The sequence below is a fragment of the Lipotes vexillifer genome, unplaced genomic scaffold (genome assembly GCF_000442215.2).
Source record: "Lipotes vexillifer unplaced genomic scaffold, Lipotes_vexillifer_v1.1 scaffold1033, whole genome shotgun sequence".
Lineage (NCBI taxonomy): Eukaryota > Metazoa > Chordata > Mammalia > Artiodactyla > Lipotidae > Lipotes > Lipotes vexillifer.
In genome coordinates, this window is record NW_006782033.1 from 389,559 (window position 1) to 414,273 (window position 24,715).

Here is a 24,715-nt window from a genome sequence, read left to right on the forward strand (position 1 = left end):
CTGTGATTTATGTCATAGAGTGTTCTGCCTATGTTTTCCCCTAAGAGTTTTATAGTATCTGGCCTTACATTTACGTCTTTAATCCATTTTGAGTTTATTTTTGTGTATGGTGTTAGGGAGTGTTCTAATTTCATTCTTTTACATGTAGCTGCACAGTTTTCCCGGCACCACTTATTGAAGAGGCTGTCTTTTCTTCATTGTATATTCTTGCCTCCTTTATCAAAAATAAGGTGATCATATGTGTGTGGGTTTATCTCTGGGCTTTCTATCCTGTTGCATTGGTCTATATTTCTGTTTTTGTGCCACTACCATACTATCTTGATTACTGTAGCTATGTAGTATCATCTGAAGTCAGGGAGCCTGATTTCTCCAGCTCCATTTTTCTTTCTCAAGATTGCTTTGGCTATTCGGGGTCTTTTGTGTTTCCATACAAATTGTGAAAGTTTTTGTTCTAGTTCTGTAAAAAGCGCCATTGGTAGTTTGATAGGGATTGCATTCAATCTGTAGATTGCTTTGGGTAGTAGAGTCATTTTCACAATGTTGATTCTTCTGATCTGAGAACATGGTATATCTCTCCATCTATTTGTATCATCTTTAATTACTTTCATCAGTGTCTTATAGTTTTCTGCATACAGGTCTTTTGTCTCCCTCGGTAGGTTTATTCCTAGGTATTTTATTCTTTTTGTTGCAATGGTAAATGGGAGTGTTTCCTTAATTTCTCTTTCAGATTTTTCATCATTAGTGTATAGGAAAGCATGTGATTTCTGTGCATTAATTTTGTATCCTGCTACTTTACCAAATTCATTGATTAGCTCTAGTAGTTTTCTGGTAGCATCTTTAGGATTCTTTATGTATAGTATCATGTCATCTGCATGATTAATTTAGTTTTACTTTGTTCTCTTTTTTCTATTTTCCTGGTATGGAATCTTAGAGAATTAACTTACCTCTTTCTTCTTTTCTAATATATGCATTCAATGCTCTAAGTACTGCTTTTACTGTGTTACACATATTTTGTTAATATGTATTTTATTTTCATTTAGTTCAAAATATTTTAAAATTTCTCTTGAGACTTCTTCTTTGATCCATATGTTATCTAAAAGTGTGTTTTTTAATTTCCAAATATTTTGGTATTTTCCATCTATTTTTCTGTTGATTTCTAGTTTAATTACATTTTGGTTTCAGAGCATAGTTTGCATGACTTCTATTTTTTAAAAACTTGTTAAGGTATATTTTGTGACTCAGAATGTTTTCAACCCTATTGAAAATGCCATGTTAGCTTGCACAAAGTGTGTATCGTGTAGTTGTTGGATTAATTATTTTACAAATGTCAATTAGGTCTGGTTAATTTACAGTGCTTTTTAGTTCAATTACATCCTTACTGATTTTCTGTCTGCTGAATCTGTCAATTACTGCTAGAGGAGTGTTGAAATCTCCAATTATAACAGTGGTTTTATCTATTTCTTCTTGCATTTTATCAGTTTTTGCTCCCAAGATTTCAATGCAGTTGTTAGGCACAATCACATTAAGAATTGTTATGTGGGCTTCCCTGGTGGCCCAGTGGTTGAGAGTCCGCCTGCCGATGCAAGGGACACGGGTTCGTGCCCTAGTCTGGGAAGATCCCACATGCCGCGGAGCGGCTGGGCCCGTAAGGCATGGCCGCTGTGCCTGCGCGTCCGGAGCCTGTGCTCCGCAACGGGAGACGCCACAACAGTGAGAGGCCCGCGTACCGCAAAAAAAAAAAAAAAATTGTTATGTTTTCTTAGAGAATTGACCCCTTTATTATTATGTAATTCCCTTGTTTATTCCTGAGAGTTTTCCTTGCTCTGAAGTCAGCTTTGTCTGAAATGAATATAGTTACTTCAGCTTTCTTTTGATTAAGGTTAACATGACATATCATTCTCTATCTTTTCACTTTTAATCTTTATGTGTCTTTATATTTAAATTGGATTTCATGTAGACAACATAAAATTGGGTCTCATTTTTTTTTTTTATCCACTCAGAGAGTCTCTGTCTTTTAACTGGTGTATTTTTATTTCATTTTTACAACTTTACAAAGTCATTAATCTTTAGTTTTTTAAGGAAACTCCTTATTGTTCTCCATAGTGGCTGTATCAATTTACATTCCCACCAACAGTGCAAGAGGGTTCCCTTTTCTCCACACCCTCTCCAGCATTCACTGTTTGTACTTTTTTTTTTTTAGATAAAAGGAGAATTTTTATTTATTTATTTATTTCGTGCAGTTTTTTTTATGACAAGTTGATTAAGATATAATTCACATACCATACAAATCAGCCATGTAAAAGTGTACATTTTAATGACTTTTAATACAGTCACAGAGGTGTGCATCCTTCCCCATAATATGTCAATGCTACTCTCTCACCTCATCCCAGCTTCTGCTTCCACTGCCCCATGCTCTCAAGTCTGCTTTCTACATCCGTGTCTTTATTCCTGCCCTGCCACTAGATTCATCAGTACCGCTTTTTTAAATCGCATATATATGCATTAGGATACAGTATTTGTTCTTCTCTTTCTGACTTACTTCACTCTGTATGACAGACTCTAGGTCCATCCACGTCTCTACAAATAACTCAATTTCGTTTCTTTTTATGGCTGAGTAATATTCCATTGTATATATGTACCACATCTTCTTTATCCATTCATCTGTTGGTGGACACTTAGGTTGCTTCCATGTCCTGGCTATTGTAAATAGTGCTGCCATGAACATTGTGGTACATGACTCTTTTTGAATTATGGTTTTCTCAGGGTATAGGCCCAGTAGTGGCATTGCTGCGTCATATGGTAGTTCTATTTTTAGTTTTTTAAAGAACCTCCATACTGTTCTCCACAGTGGCTGTATCAACTTACACTCCCACCAACAGTGCAAGAGTGTTCCCTTTTCTCCACAACCTCATCAGCATTTATTGTTTGTAGATTTTTTTTTTACATCTTTATTGGAGTATAATTGCTTTACAATGGTGTGTTAGTTTCTGCTTTATAACAAAGTGAATCAGTTATACATATACATATGTTCCCATATCTCTTCCCTCTTGTGTCTCCCTCCCCCCCACCCTCCCTATCCCACCCCTCCAGGAGGTCACAAAGCACCGAGCTGATCTCCCTGTGCTATACGGCTGCTTCCCACTAGCTATCTACCTTACATTTGGTAGTGTATATATGTCCATGCCTCTCTCTCGCTTTGTCACAGCTTACCCTTCCCACTCCCCATATCCTCTAGTTTTTACGATGATGGCCATTCTGACCAGTGTGAGGTGATACCTTATTGTAGTTTTGATTTGCATTTCTCTAATGATTAGTAATGTTGAGCATCCTTTCATGTGTTTGTTGGCAATCTGTACATCTTCTCTGGAGAAATGTCTATTTAGGTCTTCTGCCCATTTTTGGATTGGGTTGTTTGTTTTTTTTGGTATTGAGCTGCATAAGCTGCTTGTATATTTTGGAGATTAATCCTTTTTCAGTTGCTTCATTTGCCATTATTTTCTCCCATTCTGAGGGTTGTCTTTTCGTCTTGTTTATGGTTTCCTTTGCTGTGCAAAAGCTTTTAAGTTACATTAAGTCCCATTTGTTTATTTTTGTTTTTATTTCCATTTCTCTAGGAAGTGGATCAAAAAGGATCTTGCTGTGATTTATGTCACAGAGTGTTCTTCCTATGTTTTCCTCTAAGAGTTTTATAGTTTCTTGTCTTACTTTTAGGTCTTTAATCCATTTTGAGTTTATTTTTTTGTATGGTGTTAGAAAGTATTCTAATTTCATTCTTTTACATGTAGCTGTCCAGTTTTCCCAGTACCACTTATTGAAGAGGCTGTCCTTTCTCCATTGTATATTCTTGCTTCCTTTATCAAAGGTAGAACTACCATATGACCCAGCAATCCCACTACTGGGCATATACCCTGAGAAAACCATAATTCAAAAAGAGTCATGTACCACAATGTTCATTGAAGCTCTATTTACAATAGCCAGGACATGGAAGCAACCTAAGTGTCCATTGACAGATGAATGGATAAAGAAGATGTGGCACATACATACAGTGGAATACTACTCAGCCATAAAAAGAAACGAATTTGAGTTATTTGTAGTGAGGTGGATGGACCTGGAGTCTGTCATACAGAGTGAAGTAATTCACAAAGAGAAAAACAAACACCATATGCTAACACATATATATGGAATCAAAAAAAAAAAAAGAAAATGTTCTGAAGAACCTAGGGACAGGACAGGAATAAAGATGCAGACATAGAGAATGGACTTGAGAACATGGGGAGGGGTAAGCTGGGACAAATTGAGTGAGTAGCGCTGACATATATACACTACCAAATGTAAAATAGGTAGCTAATGGGAAGCAGCTGCATAGCACAGGGACATCAGCTCAGTTCTTTGTGACCGCCTAGAAGGGTGGGATAGGGAGGGTGGTAAGAGAGAGGGGATATGGGGATATATGTATACATGTAGTTGATTCATGTTGTTATACAGCAGAAACTAACACACCATTGTAAAACAATTATACTCCAATAAAGATGTTAAACAAATAAATAGAATAGTTCCAAGAATTTCCAATATCATAAAAAGAAAAAAGTCATTAATAGAATGAAAAGACTTTCCTCTTAAAAGGTTACTTCTCCTGTTAAATTGTAACTGATTCAGTCATGCTGCTAAATTATATACACAGGAAATTTGGTTTATCTTCTAGCATAACTTGATTAATAGAGAACTAATTTAGTCTTTATTTAGTCAATTTAAATCTTTTCTCAATTATAGTTATTTAAACATAATATACTTAGATATATTTCTAAAGTAATATTCGACTAGAATTTGATCATTTATTTTCTTAGCTGCCTCTGTTAACAAACCAATCAAATGCAAGATCAACAGATATTAGGGGATAGAGACTTTAAAGAATTAAAAAGTTTTTGAAAAGGAGAGAGAATGAGTATTAGATTTGATTTTGGAAAGATAACTCAGGTGCCAGTAAAGAGGACAGATGCACTCAGGTGACAGGGAGATCAGCTGGGGCTTACTGAAGGCTATAGAAGTGGTTCCAGTGAAATTTGATGATTGCCTGAACTAAGACTAAGCTAGTGGAAGTCAATAGAGTGAATGACTTATACAGGTATTAAGGAGATATACTATTCTGTAGGATTTGGTGATAGTTGAGATGAAGGAGCAAATGTATTAAGAGGGAGTCCGGGCTTTGATGACTAAATGATTGTGCAAATGGTGCTCCCTAAGACAGAGAATGTAGAAGGAGGAACAGGCTAAAAGTGATGATAATCAGTCTTCCATTGTGCCACATACATCTGGGTAGAGATTTCTAATTGGTATTTGACTTGAATGATTTTAAAGTTCACAAAAGAGGTATAGACTTGAGGGTATTTGAGAGCTATCTATGGAATTTAAATCTGTGAGGGCCCCTGGAATAGAGACAGAGACAGAATTAAAGATATTAGAAATGATAAAAGCCAATTATAACCTATTAATCATTAGATTTTATAATTTAATAACTTAAAGGACAGCGCTTTTTATGCCTGCAATTAGACTGAGTCATTCCTAGAAAGTATTTGGCCATCTTTAGCAGTCTTTATTATTTTTACCAGACTCTGCTTTGGTGCCTAAGAGTTACATCATGCAATCATATGAGTCATATTTAGGCAAAACGATTTTTTTTGGATAAAATAATGTTGTATAACATCTAAAACTAGCTCATATTGGATATCAGAAAAGTACTTGACATTTGATTCATAACAAATTTCTAAACAAACAGATGTTCAACAAAAAAAGACTTCTTAGCCTATTTGAAACAAGTTCTGGGTTTCCATCAACTTATGGTGTCAATTTACAATTCATAAGTTATTTATTATACATTTTAACAATTCATATTATTATTTACATGAAAAACTACAACGTGCATCGTATTGTGCTGAGCATTCTGTGGGATACAAAGATGAATCAGATGTAAACTGTCCTAAAGATGCTTATAGACTTGTATGGGGAACTAAGACACAGACTTAGGTAAGTATACAAGGAGTACAGAGTTAAGAATCACAGACAATTTTAAAATGAAATTAAGAGAACAATCCTATTTGCAATAGCATCAGAGCCACATAAAATATTTAGGAATAAATTTAACAAAGTAAGTTCAAAGCTTACAGTCTGGAAACTACAAAACATTGTTGAAAGAAATTAAAGAAGATCTAAATAAATGGGAAAACATCCTATATTCATGGATAAGAAGTATTGTTATGCATTGTTAAAAAGGCAATACCCATCAAATTGATCTATAGGGGCAACAAAATCCTTAGCAGAATCCCAGCTGATTACTTCTGAGAAAATAAAGAAATGATTCAAAAAGTCTTATGGAATTGCAAGGGACTGAAACAGCCAAAACAATCTTGAAAAAGGACAAACCAGAAGGATTCACACTTTCTGCTTTCAAAATTTAATCCAAAGCAATGGTAATAAAACTCTGGTAGTGGCGCAGGATAAATATGTATACGAATGGAATAGAAATGAGGAGTCTAGAAATAAACCCATACATCTACAGTTAACTGATTGATTTTTGACAAGGTGATAGGAGTAATCAATGGGGGAAAGAATAGTCTTTTCTTCTACAAATATGGTTTATTTGTTGCTTTATAAGATAATTATTTTTGAATAAATTTCACTCCAGTCCTTGATTATATATCTATTGGCAACAGATAGCTTATTATTAATTATTATTATTATTAACTTAGAGGTATAATGTTTGACACAGAGCATTCCACATAGTAGAAGATTGATAAATATTTATAAAAGGAGGAAAATAATCAATTTAAGCCGAGTAATGAAGGAAGACGGAAGAGGAAGAAGAAAATAAAATATTTTTTTCCCTGTCTCAAAAAATTTGAGCACTACGATGGACCCCAGAGATAATTCAATTTTCACATTTTATAGGGGATTTAAAAGTACTAAAGAGGTTAAATGAGTTATCCAAGATCACAGTGCTTGCTAATAACAAAGCTAGTAACAAATTAGGTCTTCTGATCCTTCACTCAGTGTCCTTTACACCGCACTGCAATGCTATTTCACTGAAAAGAAATCTAATCAAGGCTATCAATGAAAATATATTTTTCCATGCTGCAAAATATTGCTTTATTTATCCTTAAAATAGATGTTTAATCATGGATTCTAAAATAAAATGTATAACTTTAAAATAATGGCTAATTGAATTTATTGTGTAGCTTTTCTTACTGTGGTTGAGCTAAATACTGAAAAAAAACAAAGAAACCTCATAGCAGCTGATACCCGCAGAGTGTAATATATGGCTTTGCAGATTTGATGCAATAGAATTTAGGTATCAGATTAAAATCAGGGTACTATTCTAATTTTTCCTTTAACTCTATGAATTTTTTCCATATGTGTCAAGGACATACGTGAAGTTATCCAGTGGAATTCCCAGATCGCCAAAATTCCTCAAAAATAGGAGCCTCTGGGAGTAGGGCCCAGAAATTTGTGTTTTAACAAGGCTTTCAGTTCATCTGAAAGACCCTAAAGTTATGAATCACTGCCTTAGTCTACAACCATCAATGATTTACACCTAAATCACTGAAGTTGTTTCCCACTGTCTCCTTGCTTTCCATCCTAACACATAAATTATCTACATGGTTGCCAGAAAACAGTTATAAGATAAAAACCTGATGATGTTATTTCATTCTTCATTTATTCATCAAATATTTATTGAGACTTCTAACCCTTCATGGTACAGCAGTGAACACAAAGAACAAAGATTTCTATTCTTGTGGTGGTTATATTCAGTGCCTTTTATTCCCCTCCAAATTCCTCAGTGACTTCCTAGTGCTTAGATTAAAAAATCCAAACTCCTTTGTATAATAGGCCCAGCACTCAGTGGTCCAGGCTTCCTCTGAGGATTTGGTTCTCTTCTTGTATCCTATAACCCAACCACACCATGCAGTTGCTTTCTTATTTACATTCATTTGCAAGGTGATCTATCCCCTTACTCGGGGAGCCCCCCAGCCCTGTTCTGCTCCATTTTGCAAAACCTACATGCATTTTAAGATTCAAGAATTATTTGTGACCAAAATTCACAAGAAGAAATAGATGATCTGAATAGGCCTATATCTATTGAAGAAATTGAATCAGTAATTAATAACCTTCCAAAACAGAAAGCACCAGGTCCAGATGGGTTCACTGGTGAATTCTAACGAATATTTAAGAAAGAAATTAGACCAAATTTCTATAATCTCTTTCAGAGCATAGAAGTAGAGGGAACACTTTCTAACTCACTCTATGAGGCTACCATTACTTTAATAGCAAAATCAGATGAAGACATGACAAGAAAAGAAAACTACAGGCCAATATCTCTCATCAACATAGATGTAAAAATCCTCAATAAAATATTAGCATATCCAATCCAGTAAAATACAAAAAGAATTATACACCAAAACCAAGGGGGGATTTATTCCCAGCATGCAAGGCTAATTCAACATTGGAAAATCAATTAATTTAATCCACCACATCAACATTTATTTTTAAATCACATGATCTTATCGTTTGGTGCAGAAAAAGCATTTGACAAAATCTAACACCCATTCATGAAAAAAACTCTCAACAAACTAGAAAAATAGGGAAATTCCTCACCTTGATAAAGACTATGCAAAAAAACTACAGCTAATGTCTTACTTAATGGTGAGGAACTCAAAGTTTTCCCACCAAGATCAGGTAGAAAGCAAGGATATCCCCTCACACCACCCCTTTTCAAAACTGTACTGGAAGTACTTGCTAATGCAATAAGTCCTTGTTAATGCAATAAAGGCAAGGAAATAAAAGGTATACAGATTGGAAAAGGAGGCATAAAGCTGGAAAAGGCAAAACAATGAGGCAATATAAAGATCAGTGGTTGCCAGAGGTTGGGGGGAATGGAAAGATAAATAGGCAGAGCATAAAAGGACTTTTAGAGAAGTAAAAATACTCTGTATGATATTACAATACAATGATGGATATATGCCATTATACTTTCTCCAAATCCATAGAATGTACAATACAAGAATGAACCCTAAGGGAAAACTGTGGACTTTGGGTGATTATGATAAGTCAATGTAGGTGCATCCTTCATAAAAAATGTACTTCATAAAAAAGCGAGTGATGTTGATAATAGGGGTGGCTATGCCTGCGTGGGAGCATGGGTACATAAGAAATATGTACCTTTCTCTCAATTTTGTTGTAAACCTAAAACCGCTCTAAAAAGTTGTCTTTGAAAAAAAGTCAAGACAAAAAATTTCATGTGTTCTATGAAGTCTTGACTGACCTCCTCCCTAAAGAGGGAAATGGCAGCTCCCATTTTGATGCCTACATTGTGCCTTATTTTATATGTAATTCTATTTTATAGATGTGACTACATAAAATAAAATCTGTGTATCAAAAAAACAAGATAAAAAGTAAATGATAAACTGGAAAATGTTTTCATCAAATACGACAGTCGTAAAGTTATCATACTTAATATATAATGAGCTCTGACCAAGTGATGGGAATATCAATAAAAGCCAATAGGAGAATGGCAAAGGATCTTGAGGGCTATAAGGGAGAAGATATCCTTAAGCTGGTCTCTGCCTTGTCCACTGTCATTGTTTCTGTCCATGCCACTGACTCGGCCATGATTACAGGTGTGTGGAGTTATGTGGTATAATTATTGCACAGAGGAATGACATCACCAGAGTTTTGTACTGCATTTAAATTCTAAAGCTTTTTAACAACAGAATCCCTAAGTAGAATAAATGTCAACAATTGATTTAATATAAGTGATGAGGAACCATAAGAGCCAAAACAATCTTAAAAAAGAACATAGTTGGAAGACTCACACTTCCAATTTTAAAACTAACTACTGAGCTACAGTGATCAAGACTGTGTGGTACTGACAAAAGGATGGGTATACAGACAATGGAATGGAATTGGAAATCTAAAAATATACATTTTGGTACAATTGATTTTCAATAATGGTGCCAAGACAATTCAATTGGGGGAAACAGTCTGTTCAACAAAAGGTGCAGGAACAACTGGAAAAGAATGAACTTGGACCCCTATCTCATATCACCTACAAAGATTAACTAAAAGTAGATCAAAGACCTAAATATGAACTAAAGCTATAAAACTCCTAGAAAAAATGTAAGTGTAAATCTTTGTGACCTTGGAATATGCAATAGTTTCTTAAATATGACACCAAAAACATTACCAAAAAAAGGAAGAATAAATAAATTGGACTTTATCAAAATCAACTTTTGTGCTTTAGAGGACACCATAAAGAAAGTGAAAAGAAACACAGAGAATGGGAAAAAATATTTGCAAATTGTACATCTGATAAAGGTCTAGTATCCAGAATATATAAAAAACCCTCACAACCAAACGATAAAAAGACGACCTAATTTAAAAGTGAGCAATGTATTTGAAAAAATAAATTCTTCAAAGAAGATACACAAATGGCCAGTAAGAATGGTCAATATTGAAAAGATGCTTGACATCATCAGTCATCAGGGAAATGTAAATCAAAGGAAAAGTGAGATACCACTTCACAGCCACTAGGATGACTAGAGTAAAAAAGTCAGACAAGTTTCGGTGAGAATACAGGGGAATTGGAACCCTCACACACTGACGGTGTGAGTGTAAAATGGTGCAGTCACTTTGGAAATAGTTTGGCATTTCCTCAAAAGTTAAAAATAGAGTTACCATATGACCCAGCAACTCCACTTGTAGGTGTATATCAAAGAGTATTCCACAAAAACTTATACAACTAACATTTGAAGAAGCATTACTTATAATAACTAAAGAGTGGAAACAACTTATCCATTCAACGGATGAATGGATAAACAGAAATGTGGTATATCCATTCAACAGATTATGGATCTATAAGAAGAAATGAGGTACTGATCCATGCTATAATATGGGTGAATCTTGAAAACATTATGCTCAGTGAAAGAAATCCAGTACAAAAGGCTGTGTATGGTATGATTCCATTTGTATGAATCACCTAGAAAAGGCAGATCGATAGAAACAGCAAGTAGATTAGTAGCTACCAGGTCTGCTGATGAGGAATGGAAAGCTAGAGCAAATGGTTTTGTCACTCTTTGAGGTGATGCAAATGTTCTGGAAGTAGGTAATGGTAATGATTGCACAGCTTGTGAATATACTAAAAGCCACTAAATTATACACTTTAGAGTACATTGAATTTTATCTCAATGCAAAATAAACACAGAAAACATAAACGATGGATACATGTTGAAAAAAAAAAACAGTCAATGTCACTAGTAGTCAAAGAAATGTAAATCAAAACAGAAGGTTATTTTTCCATCACCCTGGCAGATATTATCAAAAATAAAAATACTCACTGCTGACAAAAATGATGATCTCATATATTGTTGTAAGAACTGTAAACTGATGGGTCCTTTCTGGAAAATAATTTGGTAATATGTATTAAGAAGCTTAAAGTGCTGATTCTATTTAACCTAGTCATCCCAGCTCTAGGAATCTGAATTCCTTATTTAGTAGACCATATAGAAAAAGGACCTTTGTTATTTATTATGAACCTCCCACTCCCTCTGAGCTAGGTGGAAAAATGAGTCTCACCCTTACCCTGGGCCCTGTTTGGACTCTGTGTAATAGTTCCCATCATTTCTATTTTCTTACTTCTACAACTCACTTCTACCTTATTGACCTGCTCTGGATGATGTTAACAGTATTCTGAACATCTGTGCAGCTCCCTGTCACCTTCCCCTACAATTCAACCGGTTCAGTCACCATCTAGTGTCCCTGATACTCTTCTTTCATTATGTTCTCATCATAACTATCTTGTGTTTTCCCTCAAAAAACAAAAAAACCAACAAACAACAACAAAAAAACAGGGCTATTATCTGCTTTGCCTCATAATAATGAGGGCTTTTTCTGGAACCAGATTGCTTGGGTTTGAATTCCAGCCTTGCCACTTGCCAGCTCTGTGGTCCAGGTCTCAGTTTTCTCATTACATGGAATTATCATAAGAATTATATAATTATTACATGGAAAGTAGTCAGAGCAGTTCTGGCACATAGTAAACCCTGAATTTGTGTTGTTATTATTATTATCATCTCATAGAGATATTATGAAGCTCAAATAAAATAATGTGTATGAAACTGTTTTTTAATGCACTGCTATTATCATTTCATATTATAGTGACATGTGTATACCTTATCCTCATAAATTATAGAAGAGCAAGGGCTATCTTATTTTTAATGGCTCACATTGCACATAGTAAATGCTCAAAATTTGCATTGTAATTCAATGTTACTTTTATGATCAAATCACTATTGACTTTTGGTTGTCTAAATACCATCACATCAAGACCACTGACAATCTTGTTATAACATATATCCACTTGTGTCTTCCACTATGTCAGCAGTCTTTTCAAAGTGGAGTCCACAATGGACAATCCACTGCAAGTATGGGAGGAAAATTTTTAGGAACTTTATCTACACTTTTTCCTCATCTTTTGTAAATTTCCATTATTTGGTATTTATCATTACTAATGTGTGCAAAATTACTATGAAAATGCTATGACATATAAATAAATGCTAATGTATATTGGAAGTGCAGGCTCAAGATAGTTTTACTAAAGGGTGTACCGTCTAAAAAGTCTGGAGATCAGCACACTATCCCACAATATGGTTTCTCTCCTAGCATCAAGCTGATCTATTCAACTCCTGCTAGAACACAGTTTATATCTCTTTGTTTCCAAATCTGACTCACAACCAGTCTGTCTGAAATGAGAGTATGGCAGCCACTCCTTTTCAAGCTGCAACTTGCATTCTTCACACCAAGACTTAATCATCACCAAACGAAAGCTTCTTAAAAGAAGGGTCTGTATCTGGTACACCTTTGTGTCTACTGCCACATCTCCACCACCCCACCACAAAAAAGTGTTTTCCATAATAACTGTCACATGATAGGCTACACATAAATGTTTGCTGAATGAATAAACTGACAGAGAGATTGCTATTGGAAGGCAGGAGAGTGTGCTGGTTAACAGCAGAGGCTCAGATCCTGTCTCTGCCACTTAACTGCGTGGCCCTGGGTCTCAGATTTTTCCTCTGTGAAATGAAGGTAAGTAACAAAAAACATTATCTTAACTCAAAATGATTAATGATTAATTTAGTAGCATAATTTAATGCAAAAAAATGCCCCAATTAATGAAATATAAAATGGGGCAATTACCATGTAGTGAGCACTTTTTTTTTTTTGTCAGTGGACAAAATCAGCAGTTCTCTGTGATACAGTGTTCAATACATATCAGCTTGAGTTTCCCATATCCCTCCAAGAGGTATAACACTGAATTTCCCAAGGTGTCATGCCGCTTCTCTATGAGTATGCGGAGGAGACAGTAGAGTGGAAGGAGGGGAAAGGTTAGGCAATTTCCTCCCATCTTATGAACATCTGAGAGGGTTTTCCTTTGTCATTTGGGGTTTCAAGTACTGGTCACTGTTAAAACAACACATCCCATTATTTTAATACAGCTCTTAAACTGTAAAAAAAATAATAATTTTGGTAGATGACTTATTTGTCTATGTTGAAAATCCCAAAGAACCAATAACAACAACAACAACACCTCCTGTAACTAAAAAGCAATTATAGAAAGGTTTCAGGGTACAAGGTTAATATACAAAAGTCAACTGCTCTCCTATATACCTGCAATAAATAATTGGAATTTGAAATTCAAAACACAACACCGTTTACAAAAGTACCAAAAATACAAAATACTTAGATATAACTCTAACAAAATACTAACAAGATCAACACAAGGAAAAGTGCAAAATTCTGGTGAAAGAAATTAAAAAAATTAAATAAATAGAAAGATATTCCATGATCATGGATAGTAAGATTCAATATTGTTAAGAGAGATAAGATGTGAGTTCAGATACCTCACCAAAGAAGATATATAGATGGCAATAGTATATGAAAAGATGTTCAACATCATATGACATTAGGGAATTGCTAATTAAGACTACAATGAGGTACCAAGACACACCTATTAGAATGGCTGGAACTTAAAACACTGACAACACCAAATGTCAGGAGTTCTCATTCATTGCTGGTGAGAATGCAAAATGGTACACTTTGGAAGACAGTATGGCAGTTTTAATACAAAGCTAAACATAATCTTACCATATGATCCAGCAATCATTCTCCTAGGAATTTATCCAAATGAGTTGAAAACGTATGTCCACACAAAACCCTGCACATGAATGTTTATAGAAGCTTTATTCGTGACTGCCAAAAATTAGAAGCCACCAAGACATATCCTTTAATCAGTGAATGGATAATCAAACTGTAGTACATCCATTCAATGGAATTTTATTTAAAAATAAAAAGGAATGAGCCATCGAGCCACAAAAAGTCATGGAAGAACCTTAAATACACGTTGCTAAGTGAAAGAATCCAGTCTAAAAAAGCTACATACTGCATGACTCCAACTATATGACATTGTAGAAAGGCTAACCACAGAGACCATAACAGATCAGTGGTTGCCATGGGTTCAGAGGCAGGGAGGGAGGGAGGAATCAGTGGAGCACAGGTAAGTTTTAAGGGCAGTGAAACTATTCTGTATTATCCTGTAATGGTGGATCCACAACCTCATGCGTTTGTCAAAACCCATAGAACTGTGCAGCACAAAAAGTAAACCCTAATGTCAACTATGGAATTTAGTTAATAACAATGTATCAATATTGGTTCATCAATTGTAACTAATGTAGCACACAAATGCCAGATGTTAATAATAGGGGAAATTGTGTAGAGGGAAAGTGGGTATATGGGAATTCTCTACTTTCTCCTCAACTTTTCTGTAAACCTAAAACTACTCTAAAGAATAATAGCTATTATTTTAAAAGTCCATAGTAAGTAAAAAAATAACAGCAAATTTTATATATATACACATATGTATAAAAATACCTAAGGATATGCATGTACACACTTTCAGGTAAAATAAAATAACTATACAACTTTTTCACGATAATTTTTAAACATTATATTCTGTTATTTTCCTTCTCCTAATATAATATGTTTTTACAGGGACCATCAATGGGAGGTGAGGAAATGCAGATAATTATGCTAAGTTATGCTCAGAAAAATTTTGGTAGTGAAGGACAGCTGTGGGAGTCTGAGGTCTAGGAAAGAATTCTTTTTACAGGATATAATAATGCCAACTTAAAAAGAAATATTGTTAGCAGCCTATTTCAAGGAATATAAATAAATATTAGAACATAAAACTGCATACCAACAGTATATTTCAAATTTTCCCAGTTAGTTAAAACGTGAGGAAAACAAACACATACCAAATCATTGATGTTGACCATTAGAACATTCTGATAGGCTCCGCCGTCTTTACCTTCAATATCACAATCAGATGATGCTACTGGCAACAGAACAAGGATCAGGGGAGGAATTCCAAAGATATACCTAAAAGAAACTAAATTCAACAATAAGTAAGAATAAGCTAAATGTCATAAGTCATATTATATCATTTGATGGTGGTATTTCAATTGGCCTGACCACTTATTTCTAATAATTTTTAAAATGTATCTTGGTTTTACATAGTGTAGGAAGAACTCTAAAGTTCAATATTATGTAACTACCAAAGAAAGACAATATTTTAGAGTCTAGGTTTCTTTCCGTTTTTATTCAGATGAAACTCTTTGGGAATGTGCAGAACAATTGTGATGACAGCAAAATCTCTTTGCCTCATCATCAGAAAAACAGGTAAACTACAGGTTAACAATGATACATTTTTGAAATTTTATGATCTAAGGCACGTGATTGTATATTTATGTAAGACTTGATGGTTGTTCAAGTGTCCAGCTGCTTCCTGGAAACAACATTGCAGGAAGTTTATCTGCATGGTACTGCACTGTGATTATATTCTTTCTTTGTAATGATGGATCCTAGAAGGCTTACCCTCCTCAGAACTGTGACAAAGTTGATATTTATATTATGAGACTCCTTATCTTTTCAGTATCTTCTTTTTCTAAATGCCCAGAGACTCACATTCTCTTCAAACACAGCCCTGTTTAGCTTCTTGACATGTTAGGAAAACACAATAAATAAATTCATACCCTGTTAACTAATGATTTATATCTGTTTTTAAATAAGTCTTCTCATTTAGGGGCAACTGTTAATCAAAAGGAATGAAATTATAATGGTATCATTTTGGGCAGTAGTAATACACTGCTAGAAAGCCAGTGAATCCCTGAGGCATTAAAATCTGGTTTTATAGGGACTGATTTTATTTCTTCATAAGCCTGCTGGAGTGTCTTGTTTGCATCTTTCTGTAAACCCTCAAGTATTGTTGACAATATATTTCCTGTGATTTTGCCCAGTGAACTTTAATTGTTCTTGTTGAGTGCAAGATATTTCGCATGTATGCCTTCTCCTGATTAAGATTACAAACAATACTCCTTGGAACCCAAGGAACTAATATTGTGAAAACAACCTAAAGACTGTCAAATATATCATAAATTTCCCATAACATTCTCATCTATTACATCATTACCTGTCATATAAAAATTAGTAGCTCTCCCCAGTAAGTTATGTGCCATTAGTGACCTTTATTTTTACAATAGCGAATGTAGGCTGGGCAGCAGATAGGGGAACAAACATGAATCCTACATCTAATCTTAATATGTCACTGACACCTAACAAGGTAAGAGAAACAAGATGAGATGTGGAGCCTATTCATAGCTCTGCCACTAAATTTCTATATGCATGATGAGCAAGGATTCACTTTGGAGATTAATAATGATGATGAGGCTAGTTACCTTTAATTGAGTACCTGTCATGTACCAAGCACTGTTCAGTGCCTTATACTTACTATCTAAGGAGCAAAAGGGTCCTACCTGCTAGTTAATCTTTTTATAAAACATAAATAGTAAGGTGCCAGGTCTGGATTCTAACCTGAGCTGGTTACTTCACCAGGATTTGATCAGAAATGCCCATTTTCTTCTGATAACATGTCATCACTTTGGTCTTCTGAATGAAAACCACTTCCATGTACTAGTATACAGCCCTACGTCTCTTTCTTCTACCACAGTCCCTTCATCCTGAAGATGCTCAAACAATGATCAATTGCTAACTATTTATTGAGTCCTAGCTTTGTATAGATTGTATAGATTGCATAGAGCCAAACTTTTTACTTTCTCTGTCATCTTACAGATGTCCACCAGGGATACTTTGCAAGGAGTAGATGGTAAGGAAATTTTATACAGCCTATAACTTGAAATGAGCTTTAAAAGAAATATAACAAAATAATTAAAGATTAGAATGCAAAAGAGACATTTTTACTATTATACATAAACGTCATTTCAAAGGTCCTCATTTTATGTTTTAATAAAGGAGGTGGTTTTATTTTCTATGAGCACTAGTTGTTGTGCCCTCTTCACTCCAAATTTCAGTAATTAGTGCTCCCAAAATTCACATCGACCCATTTACTCATTGGATGGCATTTTGTCAATGCTTTCAAATGATGGCTTAGTGGAAAATTCAGTCTTTTTTGAGTAACTAGTTTCTCAATTCTAAAACAATATTTGCCTTATCTGGAAAGCATGTCTTTGGTTGCCATCTCTGTTGTTAAATAGGCTAGCCCCAGATAGACTAGGGCAATGCAAAGTACAGAGGGAGACGCGGGGTTTTGTGTTGGTATGCCAATGAGTCGTGTGACTGACTGAAGGACAGAGCCACTTAAAAGCTTCACTTGAGACTAAATGATCTCTTAATGTCGCTTTCAACTCTCAAACACCTTAATTCTAAGAATCTACCTAGCCATCCAAATACAATAACTTTAGATTTGAAATCGCCTGACCAACAATGTTGCAAACACATCTAGGGTTTCAAACCCACATCTCAGAGGTTCCCAGCTTTCTCATTAATGACTTACGGTTTGGTCTGCAATTGAAGCCTTTTCTCCACACCACATAGACAGTAACATATTAATATTGCCTAGTTTGAGCCCGCTTTTGACACTGTTGTCACAATAGAAAAGGACTCTGCTTTTATTTTGGTTTTAGATTATACATAGACACCCATTCCTTCCCCCCACCTTGAACTTTCCCTTAGGTTACAAAAAAGACAAACCATAAAGAATAATGCAAGGCAAGCTTGGGCTTGTGGAATTTTCTTCAGATTTCCAGAAGGGATTGAAACTGGAGAGTTTGTTTTCAGTAGGGAATTTGGTTAAACCAGAATGATGGCTGTCTAAAAAAAAATCTTGTTGGTTTTTAAATTAAGCCAAATAATACATTTAATCCTCAGATGCTTAAGTTATGGGGTCAAAGTGAACATGAACAAATTAGTTTCAACAGTCCTTCAAATCCAATCTTTCCTTAGTGTTTAAGATCGATCAGTGTTTATTGGTTGTCTATTATAGACATTATATAGACCTATTTTCACTGGGATTTTAAAGAAATGGTCAAAAGACATTTAAGATGGAATGAAAGACATTATCTGAATGTATAAGACTTGGCTTTAATATGAACAATTGGCACAAGTAAGTGAGTAAAAAAGAAAAAGTTAATAAACAGTAGGCAATAACCATATGTTATATGAAAATCAGCTTTTTAAGCTTACAAAAATGAATGTGATTATGCTCACATAAAGAATTCTAATACATTCCACAAACGTATTAAGATTGGATTATAACTTCTATCCACAAGTCCCATGAAAAACAACAGTTAAAGACATTTCTGAAGCCATCCTAGAATACTGCATACAATATTTCATTTAATCCCATAACCATTTCTTGAGGTAAGTACTACCAATCACTAACATTTTTGCTGATGGAGAATCTGGGGCCCAAACATTTTTCCCCATATAAAATATGTCTTGTAAGAGGCATGATTCAAATCCAAGAGTCTAGAAACTAAGCTGTTAGCCGCTGAGCTGCACTGCTTCCTATAAAAATAACTGCATGTGTGTAGTCAAGGGAAATGTACAAAAGTCCATCTTCCTGCAGATGAATCTCACTACAGCACTTCCTTGGCCAATTCCTGAAACACGGCATCACATACTCCTATTTCAGGAAAAAAGACACTGATTATTTGCTTTATTGCATTAGGTTATGTGTCAGAGATGAGGCCAGAAAAGCAATCTCACATCACGTGTGTGACATCAACATGTAAGCTGGTCCTACAAAATAACATTTTCCATTTTTGTTTAAGGTATTGCAACACTGATGTGGTACCCTGTGTAACCCTCCTTTATACTTGTTCAGCCTTTTTAATCTTTCTCAGTTCTCTGTTTTTATTGCTATTCCATTTTTGGGTCCTCAAGTATGATTAAATTATCTAAACCAGATATAGCACAATTGAGGACCACATAGTACGTCCTCAACTACTTCAACTCCCAAAAGAAGTGGCAAAAAGTAAAAGGATAAAAAGTAACCCACAATAGAATTAGAAATGCAAAAGGAGAAGTAACAACTGACACTGCAGAAATACAAAAGATCATGAGATTACTACAAGCAACTCTATGCCAATAAAATGGACAACCTGGAAGAAATGGACAAATTCTTAGAAATGCACAACCTGCCAAGACTGAATCAGGAAGAAATAGAAAATATGAACAGACCAATCACAAGCACTGAAATTGAAACTGTGATTAAAAATCTTCCAACAAACAAAAGCCCAGGACCAGATGGCTTCACAGGCGAATTCCATCAAACATTTAGAGAAGAGCTAACACCTACCCTTCTCAAACTCTTCAAAAATATAGCAGAGGGAGGAACACTCCCAAATTCCTTCTATGAGGCCACCATCACCTTGATACCAAAACCAGACAAGGATGTCACAAAGAAAGAAAACTACAGGCCAATATCACTGATGAACATAGATGCAAAAATCCTCAACAAAATACTAGCAAACAGAATCCAACAGCACATTAAAAGGATCATACACCATGATCAAGTGGGGTTTATTCCAGGAATGCAAGGATTCTTCAATATACGCAAATCTATCAATGTGATTAACCATATTAACAAATTGAAGGAGAAAAACCATATGATCATCTCAATAGATGCAGAGAAAGCTTTTGACAAAATTCAACACCCATTTATGATAAAAACCCTGCAGAAAGTAGGTGTAGAGGGAACTTTCCTCAATATAATAAAGGCCGTATATGACAAGCCCACAGCCAACATCATCCTCAATGGCGAAAAACTGAAAGCATTTCCACTAAGGTCAGGAACAAGACAAGGTTGCCCACTCTCACCACTCTTATTCAACATAGTTTTGGAAGTTTTAGCCACAGCAATCAGAGAAGAAAAGGAAATAAAAGGAATCCAAATCGGAAAAGAAGAAGTAAAGCTGTCACTGTTTGCAGATGACATGATACTATACATAGAGAATCCTAAAGATGCTACCAGAAAACTACTAGAGCTAATCAATGAATTTGGTAAAGTAGCAGGATACAAAATTAATGCACAGAAATCTCTGGCATTCCTATATACTAATGATGAAAAATCTGAAAGTGAAATCAAGAAAACACTCCCATTTACCATTGCAACAAAAAGAATAAAATATCTAGGAATAAACCTACCTAAGGAGACAAAAGACCTGTATGCAGAAAATTATAAGACACTGATGAAAGAAATTAAAGATGATACAAACAGATGGAGAGATATACCATGTTCTTGGATTGGAAGAATCAACATTGTGAAAATGACTCTACTTCCCAAAGCAATCTATAGATTCAATGCAATCCCTATCAAACTACCACTGGCATTTTTCACACAAGTAGAACAAAAAATTTCACAATTTGTATGGAAACACAAAAGACCCCGAATAGCCAAAACAATCTTGAGAACGAAAAACGGAGCTGGAGGAATCAGGCTGCCTGACTTCAGACTATACTACAAAGCAACAGTGATCAAGGCAGTATGGTACTGGCACAAAAACAGAAAGATAAATCAATGGAACAGGATAGAAAGCCCAGAGATAAACCCATGCACATATGGTCACCTTATCTTTGATAAAGGAGGCAGGAATGTACAGTGGAGAAAGGACAGCCTCTTCAATAAGTGGTGCTGGGAAAACTGGACAGGTACATGTCAAAGTATGAGATTAGATGACCCCCTAACATCATACACAAAAATAAGCTCAAAATGGATTAAAGACCTAAATGTAAGGCCAGAAACTATGAAACTCTTAGAGGAAAACATAGGCAGAACACTCTATGATATAAATCACAGCAAGATCCTTTCTGACCCACCTCCCAGAGAAATAGAAATAACAAAAATAAACAAATGGGACCTAATGAAACTTCAAAGCTTTTGCACAGCAAGGGAAACCATAAACAAGACCAAAAGACAACCCTCAGAATGGGAGAAAATATTTGCAAATGAAGCAACTGACAAAGGATTAGTCTCCAAAATTTATAAGCAGCTCATGCAGCTCAATAACAAAAAAAAAAACAAACAACCCAATCCAAAAATGGGCAGAAGACCGAAATAGACATTTCTCTAAAGAAGATATACAGTCTGCCAACAAACACATGAAAGAATGCTCAACATCATTAATCATTAGAGAAATGCAAATCAAAACTACAATGAGATATCATCTCACACCAGTCAGAATGGCCATCATCAAAAAATCTAGAAACAATAAATACTGGAGAGGGTGTGGAGAAAAGGGAACACTCTTGCACTGCTGGTGGGAATGTGAATTGGTTCAGCCACTATGGAGAACAGTTCCTTAAAAAACTACAAATAGAACTACCATATGACTCAGCAATCCCACTACTGGGCATATACCCTGAGAAAACCAAAATTCAAAAAGTCATGTACCAAAATGTTCATTGCAGCTCTATTTACAATAGCTCGGAGATGGAAACAACCTAAGTGCCCATCGTTGGATGAATGGATAAAGACATATATACATGACATATATGACATATACATGACATATATACAATGGAATATTACTCAGCCATAAAAAGAAACGAAATTGAGCTATTTGTAATGAGGTTGATAGACCTAGAGTCTGTCATACAGAGTGAAGTAAGTCAGAAAGAGAAAGACAAATACCGTATGCTAACACATATATATGGAATTTAAGAAAAAAAAATGTCATGAAGAACCTGGGGTAAGACAGGAATAAAGACACAGACTTACTGGAGAAGGGACTTGAGGATATGGGGAGGGGGAAGGGTGAGCTGTGACAGCGCACAAGAGAGGCATGGACATATATACACTAACAAATGTAAGGTAAATAGCTAGTGGGAAGCAGCCGCATGCCACATGGATATCAGCTCGGTGCTTTGTGACCGCCTGGAGGGGTGGGATAGGGAGGGTGGGAGGGAGGGAGACAAAGAGGGTAGAGATATGGGAACATATGTATATGTATAACTGATTCACTTTGTTATAAAGCAGAAACTAACACACCATTGTAAAGCAATTATACCCCAATAAAGATGTTAAAAAAAAAAAAAAAGTAACCCTATCCTTAAGCTTCTAGTGAATTCTACTGGAAAAAAATCATTATCAAAATCACTCATAGTTATTATTATTAGGAGTTTAGAATTCTAATATTTTGGTTGCTGATAACTTATGATGCACGATTAGTATAGATATACTTCAGGAAATAGAGGTTCCTTGTTAGTAATGGGCGCCTTAGCTTCCTTTTCTTGTTTTACCTCACCACTCCAGATCAGAGGTGATGGAAAGATTAGATCTGGGAGTGGTCCAGAAAAAAGCAATTGCAGGAGATCCATGGGCATTGTAAGGAAAACAGGAATATACCTAATTTCTAATTCTATATTAAAGTTCTGGAGGACGCCCATTACAAATCTTCTCTACGCTAAATCCGCTCCCCACCCCCATTTACTTTGCTACTGATCAGGTACTTCTTGACTATGTCAATTTTTGATGCTTTAATACCTGTGAGTAGGGATAGGGCTCTTTTGATCTAACGGTGCCGCCGTGAAAGGGCACAGACCAGGCATCAAACACAAGAACAATCTGCTCCCTATTCTGGCCCCTCCCGCACCCGCCTCCTTTTGCTTAAGGAAGTATTTACTATAAAAAAGTAGAATTTCCCTCAGCAGATCCTCTCCACTCACATCTCTTTTTCCCCTTTTTTTCTTCCAGTCAACTTTTGGACCCGTTACCTTGGCCATATGGCTGCCAATGGGAATCCAGCTCGCCTCAACTCTGCCCTTGTCCATTTTAAGTCCGTATTTCGCACAGATAAAATAGACTAAATCTCGGCAAGGGTCTAGAATTTAGAATTATGCCTGTTAATCCTGCCTCCGTCCATGAGTGCCCATATAGGAAAGAAACCAAAACCCGAAAGTGGCCTTGTGCCAGCCCGAGCACTTGGGTTCCCAGCAAAAGACACAAGGTACAGCCCCAGTTGGAAACTCCCAGCCTCAATGAGGAAAAACGGGTTTTTCCAGAGACCTGTCCCCTTGAGGTTTAAAAGCGTGTCCCGTGGGAGCTTCGCTTTCGCTTCTCTAAGGGGTTGGAGCTGCAAGAGCCCAGATCCTCGCCGATCCCGGGGCACCTGTGAGTACCGTGGCGCGACCAGGAGCCCGGGGAGGGTGGGTTGGGCGCCGGGTTGACAGCGGGCAGCGCTGGCGAGGGGAGATTGACGGAGATTGACGCTGGCGAGGGGAGATTGATTGGGATCTGGGCGCGGGCTGCCACGGCTGAGCGGCTCGGAGGCTGCAGCGCTCGGTCTCGGGACAGAGAGCAGGCGTCTGGGACTGCTTCTCCCACGCAGCCCGCCAGGCTCAGCAGCCCCAGGTGCAAGTGGTGATGCGCCAGAGTACTCGGGTGAGGCTGCCGGCTGCACAAGGGCAGAGCCAGGGCTCTCCGCAGATCCAAAAGTGCAAGGCCGGGCTCTTCCCGGACGCGCCTGGGCGCGGGGGCCCCGCATCATGTCCCAGAGTACCCTGGCGTGCCGCGCGCGCGAATTTATGCGCCCGGGAGAGGAGCGCTTACCATGGAACATGGTCTGCGGGAGGCGGGCGTGGTCATGATGACCGCAACTGCAGCAGGAGCAAGCTCTCACCGCCCATAGTCACTCCCAGGACCCTGGTCTTCCGCGGAGTTGCCGGGAGTCCGTGCCGGCTAGGGCAGTCTCTGCAGCTGGTTCCTCCTACCCACGCCGCGCCTGCTGTTTCATCCATCCCAAGGGGGGCGGCACACACCACGGCCCGGCTCTGCGCTTTGCCTTTCCCATAACTTCCGTAGGATCAGCCGACAGTGTACTTTCAGTTTCTACTTTGCGCTTGGTCTGCAGGTTCGATCTCTGAGTTAACCACTGGGGCACCTTCACCTCCCCGCACACCTCCTTCTCCTGGTCACCTGCGTCCTCCCCTAGCGCTTCCTGTGCACCTGGACCAGGACCAGAGGAGGGCGCGGAGTCCCAAAGCACCACAGAAGGAATGAGTTGGCCTTCTGAATAGGGGCGATTCGAGGCAAAGACTTTCCAGATGACCTCTAAACCGCCTTGGCAAAGGCGGGCGACTAGGATCTAAAAGCATCGGTTGCTAATGTGTCCACAGAAGCCACAGATGTGTAGGGCGAAAACTGGGCTATTGCAAGCGGACGCCAGGGAGGAGGCCTCGCAGCTCTTGCCGCGGATGTGGTGGTGGACGATGCCAAGTCAGTCGTCTTGTTTAAAAAAAAAAAAAAAAAAAAAAGAAA

General features: G+C 36.8%; 1 protein-coding gene across 5 annotated transcripts in view; it reads right to left on the reverse strand.

Moving 5' to 3' along the window:
- Positions 1-24,246, reverse strand: part of IL7 (interleukin 7) — a 56,412-nt gene extending 32,166 nt beyond the window's left edge. For 4 of the 5 annotated variants that reach the window (XM_007454966.1, XM_007454965.1, XM_007454964.1 and 1 more), the window contains exons 1-2: positions 24,008-24,017; positions 15,351-15,490 (exon numbers count right to left, since the gene is read on the reverse strand). In XM_007454966.1, coding sequence (XP_007455028.1) covers positions 15,351-15,490; positions 24,008-24,017 — 150 coding nt within the window. Of the gene's footprint in view, positions 1-15,350; positions 15,491-24,007 lie in introns of all 5 variants that reach the window. The other variant, XM_007454962.1, reaches the window with a different exon arrangement.
- Between the last annotated feature and the right edge of the window lie 469 nt (positions 24,247-24,715).